Below are 13,702 nucleotides of genomic sequence, written 5' to 3'. Positions count from 1 at the left end.
ACTCCCAACATGCAAGCCCACGTGCTGTAGATTATGAAGTGTTGTTAACAGTAAACCGGGTAGTAAATCTGCAGTTATTTCAGCAACTGTAGCATTTCACTGTCTATAAATAATGTGAGAAGATGACTGTCATGTGGGCTCTAACAGCTCATCGTCTAAAAGGTAGGTATGGTGTGCAAAAACAACACAACTGGCTCTTGAATATGTTCACAGCTTCAAAACAGTTTGATTCCTGTTTATACACAACATTGGCAAGATTTTTTTGTGAGGCAAGTGTGGCTGCATCTTGCAATTGATGTCGTAAGCCATTAATCTGATTGTTTTTTACCAGAACCTGAATGACATATCGATTGGCTGATATCGACCTATCATAATAGATAACAATGCAGGAAATCATACTCGAAGTGATTGAGAATCATTTATTTGTTTACTGTTTCAGCGCATTGATGTTGTTTTTGACGAGAAAAGTTAATTAAGAGTCAGATGTCTGTAATCTGTTACATATCTTTGTCATAAGATAAGCGGAAGATTTATCGTCTGGTCATCAAAACATCAAAAGAATTTGAGAAATGCTCAAAGTGATGTCTTGAAATTGCATCATTTGTCCAACCAACAGTCCAAAACCCAAAGAGTCTTAATTTATTGTCATAAATAGCAGCAAATACTAACATATTTAGGAAGATTGAGTTGGTAAATGTTTGATTTTTTTGCCTGAAAAATGACTTGAAAGATGATCAGAATAGTTGGTCATTGATTTGTCGATGCAGCTCTCCAGGAAAGACATATTTGCATCATTCAGACACAGCTTTTGTGCTACAAATGACCCTTCACATGGTACTGAATTTCATAAATGAGTCTCAGCATTGCTCAAAACAAAGCGATCAGTTTGAAAAAAGAAATATGCATAGAGGGAAGTTATTTCCTTCTGCATGTGTGAACTGACGAGAAATACTTCTGTGTTTCAAGGATTCAGCTTGTTTGTTTTTTTTTTAAGTTATTTGGCTTCAACTTGGGGGTTTCTTGTTAAGATGTGAGCCTCAGTTGTGCTGCTGCTTCCCAATCTCAGGAAATTGCTTGACTGAGGGGGTTAAAGGTCAGACGAGTACAGTATTCAAGCAGCTCTGTACATTCTTTACTGCATGAAGGAGCTTACATCATGAATTCTGCGCTCTGTCATGTGCAATCAAATCTAAAACAAATGGCCGTAGTAGAAATCATTAAAGCTTTTTTTTTTTTGTTCTGCACTGCTTGTAATCACTAAAATCTTAAATCTGTATGTTTGACCGTAGCTCATATGTTATTTTGTTGACTAGAGTTCTGATTCAAAGTGTGAGGTTTTCTCCACATTTGCTCTCCGATGGTCGAGTGTGAACACGTTTCTTTAAACCACAGTTTTAGGAGGAATTTGTCCACCGCCTCGCCTATATTTAGACTGATTATTCCGAGAGCTGATTCATGTTGTCCGAAAGCCACAGGAAGAGAGGAATCTGTCCTGCCACTGCCGGTTCACCTCCCTTTGCTGACTCACAGTCATAAAACACACATTACAGTCAAAATCACCTGAGGTGTTGACTCCATGGTGAGTGGATAGGTTCTTCCCCTTTTGGACATTTGTCAGAAAAGGGAACAAGTGCAACTAGTTCTTTTGCTTTCCCAATCGGTGACAGCTGTATTAGTTGCCAGGAATTCATACAAAGGAATGCAAAGAGACTTTTTTTTTTTATCCAATGGAAGCCATGCAAACATGACATAGAAGCATTAGTGGACGTTTTGTTAAGGGAATTGACTCAGATAATGAATAACAAGGCAGTAGTGTTTTTACTCTTCTCATCTCGCAGCTTTTCTGCTCGGATTGCTGTTGTGAATGTCTCATTGCTGGAGCCACAGTGTGTGTGCATGTTTCTAAGTGCACATCATAGTCTGGAGTGGTTTGGAAAGTGTGTTAAGTGCTCACTCTACTCTAGCATAGCATGTCTGTACAAATCACTGTCTGCCTGCCTGCCAGCCGGCAACAAGGCCTTCAGCTTGGGTAAAAATGAATGGCATCAGGTATAATTAACCAGTGTGTTTTAATGAGTTACAGTTTCCTCTATTAGCACCAGCCAGATGTGGGCGCTTTGTCTTTAGGCATGTACTATCTTATGCATGGATAATCTTTCACACTCACGTGCACCAAGTAAGCTGCTGTAAAGAGCCCACTATTGGGGTTTTGTATGGTGCTGTTTCTTCACATATTCTCCCTCCAGAGCTGTTCTTAGCCCTGGGCTAGGTGTTGACTATGGGATAACTTGTGGTGCGTTCCATTTGAACTGGGAGGTCGAAATTTGCGAGTTCCCAGTCAGCTATTTCAACTGGAACTTCCCCTGAAGTCAGGTAACCAACGCAGGAAACCAACCAACCCAGACCTCAAAATCTAAGATGGCTGTTATGCACATTAACAGCAATGAAAGCTATAAAATACACAGTTTATTGGCACTTCTGTCGTATTTGTGTGTCATGAAATCAGCCAGCACACAGTTCTGTCCAACTTCGTTCTGAGGACACGTTGCTTCGATGTTTGGATGTGCAAACTACCGTGTAATGCCTAGTTATCAGCTGGTATTGCTGACAAAGGCTGACGGTGGCTGAGCTGACTGTAACAGTTTTACCCACTTGTACTGAATTGTGATCAATTCTGGTATGATGTCGTTCCCAGTGCTGTCACACACAAAGTGTTAACTGCGGCTTAAATACTACTCCAGATTCTTTATCTTTAACCCTACATACTTGGGGCTAACCCTGCCCCAGAGCAGGGCCAGTATGTGCCAGTATGAACGCCCTCTTAACCTGGAGCACTCAACCCTGGGGCTAAGTGCAGTATGAAAAGCCTGTATTTATGTCTGTGGTGGCATATTTGATTTATTTAGCGACAGTTGGTTTAATAAATATCTGAGTCATCATACCATCTTTCAAACTGTTGGCCTAATCAGCCAATAAAAGCCAAAGTGTTTTTTAGACTGAAGATGATTGCTACTGATTTGACCAAGAGTTACGAAACAGTTCATCCGAGTCCCGAGGGATATCCCTCAGTGTTACAAGGCGCTAAATTACCCTGATGCTTAATCTGGCGACTACCAGTAGACTGAACTGTGAAAACTCATTAAACACGGTTTATAGATAAAGTAGACTTTTTCTTTTTTTTTCTCATCTAGAAATATAAAATCAAATAAAATGATATAGTCACTTAGTTAAGTACTCAACTAATGTTTCCTACCAGTGCTATGTTGAGCGAAGTAAGAAATCTGCCCTGTTTTGATTACACACTAATACTGACAGGATGTGGTTGACGCAACAGCATTTTAATACCTTTAGCCAGCCACTTAACTGTCCTGGTCAGGCTCTCGCTAACCCCCCTCTGTGTCCGGAGTGGTCTTGTCCTCCCAGATAGCTTCAGGGTTTTTGTCCGGGCCAACTTGAGGCTGACTGAGCATTTTATCTCTAGACTGGAGCGTTGGATCCCTGCTGACACACAGGCATCATGCACTGAGACATATAACCTACATGCAGTACTACACACATCATATACACACATGTAGAGACGCACGTGTGCCCCTGAGCTGCATTGATTCAGGGAGACAGTGCTGTTTTTTTTTATTTTTTTTATTTCTAGGGCTCTGTCTCTGCAGTGTCCTCATTTTCCAGCTGACTGCCAGATCCTGCCTTGGCACCAGAGAGCCAGGTTTTCCTCGAGCTGGACAGGGCTAACTGCTGCATGGCCTCTCTAGCACACATTTGGGATGTTTCTCACCCCTGCATCTGTTTTTCCTCTTCCTCCCCCTTTTGGCATCTGTTTGTCTTAATCCTGGACCTGATATAATCCTAAAACCTAAAATATTTCTAACCAAATACTGCATATGCTTTAGATGAGATGGTTGGCGGTTGATGCCTGGCATTGTAGTGTGTCTCAAATGTGTCTCAAGTAACCACTTGTGATTATATTTCACCTCCCTGAGCAAAGTTGATTTTGTCTGCGGGGAACAGCAACCACTGCTGGGCACAATGAAATCAAAATGTACGTTCAGCCATACAACGAACGAAGATGCTAGTAGTGACTAAATGCACACTGAATGAAATTTAATTTTATATACATTTATCATGTATTTAGATTTGATTACTCACACTGTACAGCAAATTTGACCACATGCATTTTAGTCTGAACTAAGGGGTGATATTGCCTTAGATAATGTTGGGATATTTTTTGGTTGTACTGCAATGTACAACATCTGTCTCTGTAGTATGACTCAGCATTGCCTGAATGGAAATGCTTAACCATCACACAGAGACTTAAAATGTAGTGTTTTTGGTAAAATCATCCCAAGTGAGGGATAACCAGAAGAATAAATGGTCCCTAAATGTGAAATATTGCAGAACATGGATTTAGATGTCATTTTTTTTTTAGGTTATACGCCTACGTATCTACATACATTGCTTTTACAAAACAACTTGACTTGAACACAGCATACCTTTTTGAAAAGGAAAAGGCAGGGGAGAGAGTGAAAGCCATCCTCACAAACCTTGGTCACCATCAGAGCCTACACTTGGAGTGATTGACTTAAAAGAGGTCTCATGAGATGTAGGATCCATAATTTACCATCCTGCTCACGTCAGGAAGTGAATTACAGTCGCACAGCACAGACAAAAAACAACCACTCATACAAGCACACCAAAACCAAAACAGTTTTGAATTCTTTAAAAAACGATAAAATCGTAGGAAGACAACAGTATTGTGGTGGTGACTACTGGTAATTTCACAATATATTAATAAAACATGAGATATAGGCATAAGAATTAGTATAACAGTCTGGCAAGTAGAGAAAAACAGGAAAAGGACAACAATGAGGCCATATCACGATAACAATATAATACTGATATATTGCCCGGCACTAGTCTGAGGTCAGAGCAGTTTGAGTGGGGCCTGTGTTCCTCTGTGAGGGTCACGTTATCAGTATAAAGGCGGGAGGGCGAAGAGGGTTGTCCTTGTGAAATGTGGGTTAGCAGGTTGGGCGAGGCTCAGACATGGTTTGCTGAGCAGTTGATTTCAGCAGGCTTGTTCCCTGGAGTGGATTCAAGGTCAATATTGATTCTGGGAAACGACACAAGATTCAAAGTCCATGCTCAGTTGACAGCTTCACCTTAACCACCAACAGCATATTCACATTTCTTATTTAGGATCGCACTGTGTTAGTTTGCGTGGTTTACCGTTATGACACAATTGGGGAAATGACAGCAGTCAGCGGAGTTTGTCACACTGGGCTGCTGCACGACGAGTGGATGAACCAGACTGTGTGCACATAAAGATGGCAGCCACCACAGCTGCAAATCAGCTGAAGCTAGAGGAAATGGAATCTGCCTGCACTATGCTGTTGTTTGTAGAGGGATTTACCATCGCAGCGCTAGCCAGAACAATGGCGAGCAATGGAAAGAGTAACATGATGTGTCCGTCTGCGATTCCCTCAAGCCCTGACTGGGTTGTTGTGGGATAAGGAGTTTGCCTGTCGAAGGCTTGGCCCAGTGTGTTTGGCTTTGGATCACAGCTCCACTGCACAGAGCCCAGACTCCACTGTGCGCCTCCTCTTTTCTATGCCTCAGTACAATATTGCTCGCCCACAGCCACAAACACACACGTCTGACACACACACGTACACTTCCTTCCTTGTTGTCTTTGCATACCACCCTGGGTGGTCCGTTATATCCAGACAGAAGAGGCGAGACTGTCTTTAAATCCAGCCCGAAGCCATACTTCCTTCCATAAAGAGAGTGAATTGTGCTGTGTGCTTGGTCGTGCTTCCATACACGGCGCCGCCGCCGCTGCCATGATTGTGTCCACTGTCCATCTGCAGCTTTCACAGACGGTGAACCTCAACATCCTGGTGATTTATCTCCAGCTGATTATCAGCGCGGTAACACATGCTCTATTATCAAGCTGTATCACTGCATGCCGGGAAATGATGGATTTTTCTGTCATTAATCCACGCCTCACAACCCGAGAAGACCGCATGGAATCCTGCTTGCATTATGCATGTGTGAAAAACACTGAGAAACACGCGTGTTGTGCTCTGATGTGTTTCTGCAGCTTCATCTCTCTGTTTTTGAATCATCGTTTCTGCGCTGTTTGTTGGGAAGATTAGCGTTTTGTGTGTGGGCAATTGGTGTAGAAAGTGACGAAGAGTGGGTGAAAGAGCGAGAGGGATGACAGAGCGCCCTGAGGCCATGTTAATAAGGACTCCCTCTTTCATTCCATCCCATTCTTGCTCTCGCCGTGTCTTTGCACTCCTCCCTCCCTTTCCCCTGACGATAGCGCGAGGAGCCAGATCATTGCTTCACTCTCTGGCGTTTTTCTCTCTCCTGCCCACCCCTCCCCTGCTTGTGCCCTTCCTTTTGCTCTCCAGCTCCTTCCTTTCATGTTTCCTCCCTCCTTCCAGTTTGCTCGGATCCTCCCTCGCCATGATTCCCCCCTTTGAACCCCTCAGGCCACAGATCAGCCTGGTGCCAGGAGGGAAAAGGAAAAGGAGGCAAGAGGGCGGTGGGTGGGTGGGAGAGGAAGGGAGAAAGGGTGGTGGTGGAGGTGATGGTGACGGAGATGGGTCCACGGCCTCTTGTGAAGCTGGATGGAGGAGGAACAGCAGAAAACATCCAGGCCTGCAGAGACGAGCGGACAGAAAGGAGGTCAAAAGCTTAGAGAGTGAGCTGTGAAGATGATCACTGTTGTCGCATGTGTAGAAAATGTAAACGAAACATCTTGATGTAATATAGGCGTGAAAATTGATTGCACCAGATTAAAGCGAGAGAAAACGCGGATGCACATTTGTCACTCACAAACTTCGCAGCTCTTCCTCATCGCTCACACCAGCAGACCTAGCTCTGCGTGCTTATAAATAGCAACCATACAATTTACTGTGAAAAGGGGATGTTGGTTTCTTTGTAACTGTCCGGGGCATGCATACACCAACTGCTTCAACCACAGTCCTAACAGTCACTATTCTTTCTGTCTTTAATCCAGCTCTTGTCTCTGTGGAACCTCAAGGGAATAAAAAGCAGTTCTGGCCTTACTCATTCAATTAGCTGTTTGTGTGTTTGTGTGTGTGGTTGGCTCTCCCATCGGAGCCCCAATGAAGGTGAAACAAACATCTCAAATATCACCCTCCTCATCGTTTCTCCTGTCTCTTTTTGTTTTCTGACAGTACTGGCATAAAAGATGCTTCAGCTGCGAGGTCTGCAAAATGACTCTAAACATGAAGAATTACAAAGGCTTTGAGAAGAGACCATACTGCAATGCGTAAGTTGTCCCTAAATCATCATTTGGTGTGTGTCAGCGAGTGTGTGTCATGTTTTTCTACACAGCCTGCACATCCCACAGACACTGACAGCAGTGTTTAATCTGTCCACACATGGAAATTGGACTCTCTAAGTGTGTGTGTGTGTGTGTGTGTGTGTGTGTGTGTGTGTGTGTGTGTGTGTGTGTGTGTGTGTGTGTGTGTGTGTGTGTGTGTGTTCATGTTGCAACCCAGCTAAGGCCCCCTCTTTTCCTCCTCTGCTGTTTATCAGTGACTATTCCAGCTCCCCTCTTAGAGAAAAGGCCTATATGTGTGCTGTGGGAAAGTGCCTCCCTCCTCTTTAGCGGGTGGGGGGGGGCATCAACAAAGGAAATTCCTGAAGTTCCTCTACAGTGACAGAGGCGGACACTCTGAAAACTAGCATGTCCACTCACGCTTCAGCACATACTCACATACGAAAGGCTGATCCGGAATCCGTGGAATCCCCCTCTGCCGTTACTTATAATGACCTTCTCCTCCTCTCCTCTGTTTGGTGAGAGAGTGTCGAGCGGAGGCGTAGCTTCATGTTCTGACAAGCTCTTTTGCATTTTTTTCCTCAAGTGCCCTTTTGTCGCCAAACAAATAAATCAACACGTCATGCTAGCATTGTAATTCTCAACCGCGGTGGAGAATATATAGCAGGCTGCTAGCGTGTGGTCAGCTGTTTTTTCTATAGAATTTGGCTTCCTCTACGATTAATGCAAGGGGCAAGGCTTTTTTTTGTTTTTCACCAAGTCTAGATAACGCAGCACTTTGTTCTGTCGTTTTTTTATAGAAAGGAACATTTTCCTTTTTGTGTCCATTTGTCTGGTGGAGCATTAAGGTGCAAAGCTCCTTTTTAACTTGCTAATGTCGTCCTCTTTTGGTTTTAATAACCACGATCAGTCATTAAAAAATCTCCCTCATAGGGAAGTACAGATGATTAAATCCAGCTAACAACAGGGTGTGACTGATTTAAAAACTTGTAGTAACTCCAGTAGTTTTCCTCGAATGACTTGCCTTTTTCCTGGCTCTATATATGCCAGGTCTGTATCAAATGCAATATTTTCATAGTAGATAAATCAGTCAATTATTTTCTTGACCATTTGATTAGTTGTTTGCTGAACAAAATGTCTGAAAATGATGCCAAATTGTGTACAGTTTTTCCCCAAAGCCAAAAATGAAGAATCTGGAATCAGAACTTATATGTTCGTGAAATGGACATTTTTCTCTGTTGCTCAAATGTCTCCAGCACCATTAAAGGTCAGTTCCACCTGAGAAAGTTAAACAAACAAAAAATACTATCAGTCTGTAGATTTGATAGGGAAAAACCCCACATACATGCAAATAATTTCCAGTTTTAACCAAATGCTTTTGCGCTGCAGTTCCCAGGTGAACTAAGGTAACTGACCTTGCAGTTAGATGTTGTGGGTTGTCATGGTAGAAACACATATATTAGTAACATATTAGTAACACATATATTAGCTCTGTTTTATTCAAGATTTCCCATGAGTCATAGTGACAGTGAGCCAAAAAATCATTACTTGTATAATTTACACCTCTGCTTTTCCTCTTTTGAAATGGAATGAAAAAAGGCCTATTGATGCTCCGATTTTGATTTTGTCAGTGCACTTTTTGTGGAATTTGCTTCTTAGGAGTGACATCAGCCATCAGCTTAGAAATTGAAGCAGCTCATCCCTGGTACACCCTGTCAGCAGTATTTCAGTTTTTGCTGTGCCTAACTGGGATCTCCTTGATTCCCATGTGCATTCACAACATACCTTTATGATTAACTTGTGCTCGGGGTGTGGAGACTGCAGCCAATTCTCACTGTAGCTCCACCAAGGTGTGCAAACACCTGTGCCAAGGCCTAATCATTATACACTTACATGAGATGGTAAAATACAGTCATTTGTCCCTGCGTCCAGTCTCGCAAATCACCTTCAGCAGGTGTCGTCCTCCTCCCACCTGTTTTTCCGCAGACTGAAGTTGCTTCTTCTTTTCCCTGTCCTGCTTCCAGTGTTCCCCTCCGCTCGTTGAGGCAGCAGGAGCGAGGCCCTTCAGAGCTTGTTTATTATGCCTCTTTCCGTTTGTTTAAAACAAGCCTTGTTCGAGTAAACATCATCAGTGGAAGAGCCTCCCGCTTGAGGAGAGGAATGCAGGCTACGCGCTCTGTTATTATTCCGTGGGATAACTACTTTTTCATTACCCCTCTATATTTGTCCTCGGTAATTGATATAGGCGTTGTTTGTTTTCCCCTTATTCCCACCCACCTCTTCCCTGAGAATCCCATCCCTGATTAGAGTCATGTGGGGGGGTTGGATGTGGGCAGAGGGGTTGGATATCAGATAAGTGGACAGAAGAATTCTTCATTTCCCCCTGGAGACTGCTGGGTCGCTGCTTTGATGACTGATGGTCAGACATGTATTTCAACGTCAATGTTGTGTTATTAAAACTTGTCACATATGTCTTGAGTTAGTGTTTTCATGTTCTGTGACAGTTCTCTCCCATCATGGTCTGATGTCAGTGTTGATTGATGTTAATAAATAATAAGAGATTAAATCCATGGCTCACGATGTGGCACGGCACTGCTGGTTGCATCCTGGTTTACGATGTGTGTTGCAGAGAGATCGTGCAGTACCACCGCAACCAAGACCATTCTCACAACAAGCCAAGCGGTGCCAGTGACTGATTTTAGATGTGAAAGACGTGTAACAAAACACCGTCTAGTGTGACATGAAACACACACTTAGGGCAGCACTTCCAATGCAATAGCAACTTACTTGCGCTTTTTCCTAGAATGGCATGCTTGGCTTAATTGGACATTCCTACAGTCACACATACACTCTCTGTCTGCACCTGATTGGAAGAACGCCACTCCTGGGCTCTCTAGATTTTACCATTTGAGGCGAGAAATAAGCTTTGCAACTGCTGGATCTGTCTTCATTTTAGATCGACACAAGTGTTTGTTTTTGTAGTTCCAGAGGCGACCGGTTGTTTTGGATGCACCTTAAAGTCACCCATACCCCAACTTTATGCAAAGGAAGAGCGGGCAACGTGATGCCCCATCTCTGGAAATGAAGCGCATCGTTACAAGATTGCTGTGTAACACTGCTTACATTGACATTGAACAGGGATTGTGGAAATGATGGATGCTGTGGACACGTACCCCTGGAAGCTTCTGAAAGAGGATCCTACACTGTCTCCTCAGTTTGCAGACATTTTCAGTTGCTTTTCTACTTTGAGTTGGCTTCAAACTGCTGCCAGTTGCTTTCTAAATCTCCCGGTGCTGTGTTGGTCACATAACCCATTATCAGCCTTTTACACCCCCTGCCCTGTCCTGCTGGCTCACCTTTTCACACAGATGTCCATTCGGAGCTGTTACTACCTGCGCTGCTGCCTCAGAGGCAAAACAACAGAGACCCTTGTTACCGTCTTTGTATGTTTCATATAGAATGGTGAGGCAGAATAACAGAACAGTCCCACCTTGAACAGGCTGCAAAAAAGGGATCTTCAGTATGGGAAAGGGCTTGTAGGAAGCAGAAGTCAGTTAATATCAAGAGAACTTATCAGCTCTATTGTTTAATGGGTTCTGCCAGTCATTGTTCAGCAGCATCATCTGCATGTTATTTTTCTAGCTCACGTTCATCAGTTCTACAAACTACGCTACTGTGATCAGGGCTGTAACTACCAATTATTTTCATTATCGAGTCAACTTTTGATTATTTTACATGTTTAATCGATTAGTCATTACGACAATAAGGTGACAAAAACCGGTGAGGCCAAAAGTGACGTCTTCAAATCGCTTCTTTTGTCCAACAAACAACAAGACTCTTCATTTACCATCAGAAATAACAAAAGAGAAGCCGCAAATCCTCAAGTTTAAAAGGATGGATGAACTAATAAATGAATCAACGGATCATCGCCGCTGTAACTGTGATGTTTGTGTTTTGATGTGTTTCCGTGAGATGAGTGTTGTATACTGTACATTTTCCTGCTGAATGATGCATTACAACCTTTTCAGGTCTCACAGGGTCAAGCCGGCCAACATCTCTCGGTTCCACTATGCAAACAGGCCTCCCCTCCTGCACAGTAGGCAGTCTGTCTGTGTGTGTGTGTGTGTGTGTGTGTGTGTGTGTGTGTGTGTGTGATTACACATGCGTGGCCCCTGTCACTCCTCCACCCCAGCAACAGTACATCTCCTCCATTTTGATCACTCCCTCTTTAGCGTTCACAGGGCTAACTGAGTTTGTGCATGTGTCACCCACTCCCGTCTGCGACTTATTACCTTGTTATACAACTTGACAGATACATGAGTGTTGTTGTGACTCACTCATAGCCTCAAACAGGCACAAAAACACAAGCATGGTTGCACACACACACACACACACACAGACACACACAAACACATTACTAGATACCACTGAGTCACTCGGCTTATAGCTGCAACCCTGTTGTGTGTTTGTATAGCAATTTACTGACCCTTAAGTGCAAGGACAGCTCTAAAGAGACACTGACAGGAACACTGTTAACACAGACGCTGCTTGTGAGGGTCTTCGGCCCAGGCAGCACACACCCTCGGCTTCAGACAAGCACGGGTTCTCAGGCACAGTGATGCTCTGTGAAAGGAAGTGTGTGATCCACCACAAAACAGACACACCCCAGTCCATAGAAAGATGAACATATATATTTAGTTTTCCAGCTTTGATGGAGGGAAATTCCCCCCCAAAAAACAAAGGGATGCACTACTGGTGAATTGCCCTAAAAGGAATCATTGAAAGTTCCAAATTTATGGCAAACAGTTTTAGCACAATCTTGAACCAATTTACATTTTTCATACAGATACGCCCTTATGTACATAACCCATATTTAACTAAGAAGTCACATTGGGGTTAAAATCTCAAGTGAGACTGTGCTAACCTGGGGTCAAAACAGCAGCATGAAGGACATGACAAGACGGCAAAGGAAATCCCAAAAGCAGCAGTGAGTTCAAAAATGCATTTGAGATGCTGTTATATTCTTGAAATTACAACATTGAGCTCTGTCCTAATTTAAAAGAATCTAAAGGAGCTCCTTTGAGCTTCTGTGTTATGCCGGTAGCCGGACGTTTGTGTTTATGTCAGCAGACTCCATTTTTAAATGAACGTTAGCTACTGTTGCTCTCCATTGGCAGAGAAACTCAAGAATGTGTATAGATGAGAGGACTAGTGTCACTGTCATGTCTGTCTAGTAAATATGATAATACAGCCAGCAGCTGTTTAGCTTAGCTTTGCACAAAAACTGGAAAAGGCTCACTTGACAAAATATGCTGACGGCACCTCTGAAGCTTACTAATTAATAGTTAATTAGCTTGATTAGCCTGTGCTGCTAAGGAAATGAACCATGTTTATGTTTGAATGTTGCCGGTAGCTTCAGTTACAGAAAAAAAACAGTGTAAGCATGCACAGACCTGCATGTGTTTATTGATGCAAGCCAGAGATCATGTTAGTGTTACAATCACAGAGCTTTAAATGCCAACTTCAGTCAACTTCCTCTGCAACTTTGGCGTCACTCATGTTCTGCTTCCCACTCTTGGGGTTTCTTTAAAGTGGCTCATATATGCTTTTTTTAACAGCACTTTATGTAAAATATGCCAACCGCAGTCCTCTTTGTTAAAGTTTTTTTTTTTTTACATCCTATAATCACACCAGGTCACATGCTAATTCAGTTTGTTTACCATGTTGTCTTGGAAACGGTAAACATATTGCCTAAATGGGTTACCCAGAGGCTCGGATAGCGGTTGAAGATTTTTGAGGCCACCCTGCGCCCTGAGGCAGGCTGGGAACTGCAGTCCATATGAGCAGTTAGATGAGCTGTGAGGGCTTTTCCTCTCCTGCTGGATTTGAGCCATGTGTTTTTGCTGCCTTAAGGACCACACTGAACTGGCAGGCACCATTAATTGTGGACCTGAAGGCGACTTGTGCACAGAAGCCTCCAGTGTATAAAAACACTGACTTATGCACGGCACACACAAAACCGTTGACGGCGGTTTAGACAATCAATACGTGAGCGTGCGAGGAGTGGCTTTTGCTCGACGCATGCGTGCATGTCTGCGTGGAAAATCTGTGGTCGTTCTTACTTGTGTATGTTTATGTTTTTGTTATATTTCTTTCAGGGAGAGACTTTTTCTCCTGAGCAGTAGGAGGTTCGGGTGGTTGTCAAGACAATTCCCGGAATCATGCAGAAAAGATTCGCCGTCACGCTCTGCTAAGGGGGGCGGGGGGGCTACCCATGACATCATTCACACTCGCCCACTGTCTCTTTGACCCTGCTGCTGTGTCTGCTGTTGTGTGCTGTTCCTCTTCCTGTTATCCCCCATAGGGAAGGGCCTG

The 13,702-nt window shown here is 43.5% G+C and overlaps 1 protein-coding gene across 2 annotated transcripts in view; it reads left to right on the top strand.

Moving 5' to 3' along the window:
• The window catches only part of lasp1 (LIM and SH3 protein 1), a 31,589-nt gene that overhangs the window by 2,728 nt on the left and 15,159 nt on the right, over positions 1–13,702 (top strand). For both annotated transcript variants that reach the window (XM_037088341.1, XM_037088340.1), the window contains exon 2: positions 7,221–7,315. In XM_037088341.1, coding sequence (XP_036944236.1) covers positions 7,221–7,315 — 95 coding nt within the window. The remainder of the gene's footprint in view (positions 1–7,220; positions 7,316–13,702) is intronic.

The sequence above is a fragment of the Acanthopagrus latus genome, chromosome 23, assembly GCF_904848185.1.
Source record: "Acanthopagrus latus isolate v.2019 chromosome 23, fAcaLat1.1, whole genome shotgun sequence".
Lineage (NCBI taxonomy): Eukaryota > Metazoa > Chordata > Actinopteri > Spariformes > Sparidae > Acanthopagrus > Acanthopagrus latus.
The sequence above is the reverse complement of the archived record's forward strand: the minus strand, read 5'-3'. Positions and strand labels throughout refer to the sequence as shown.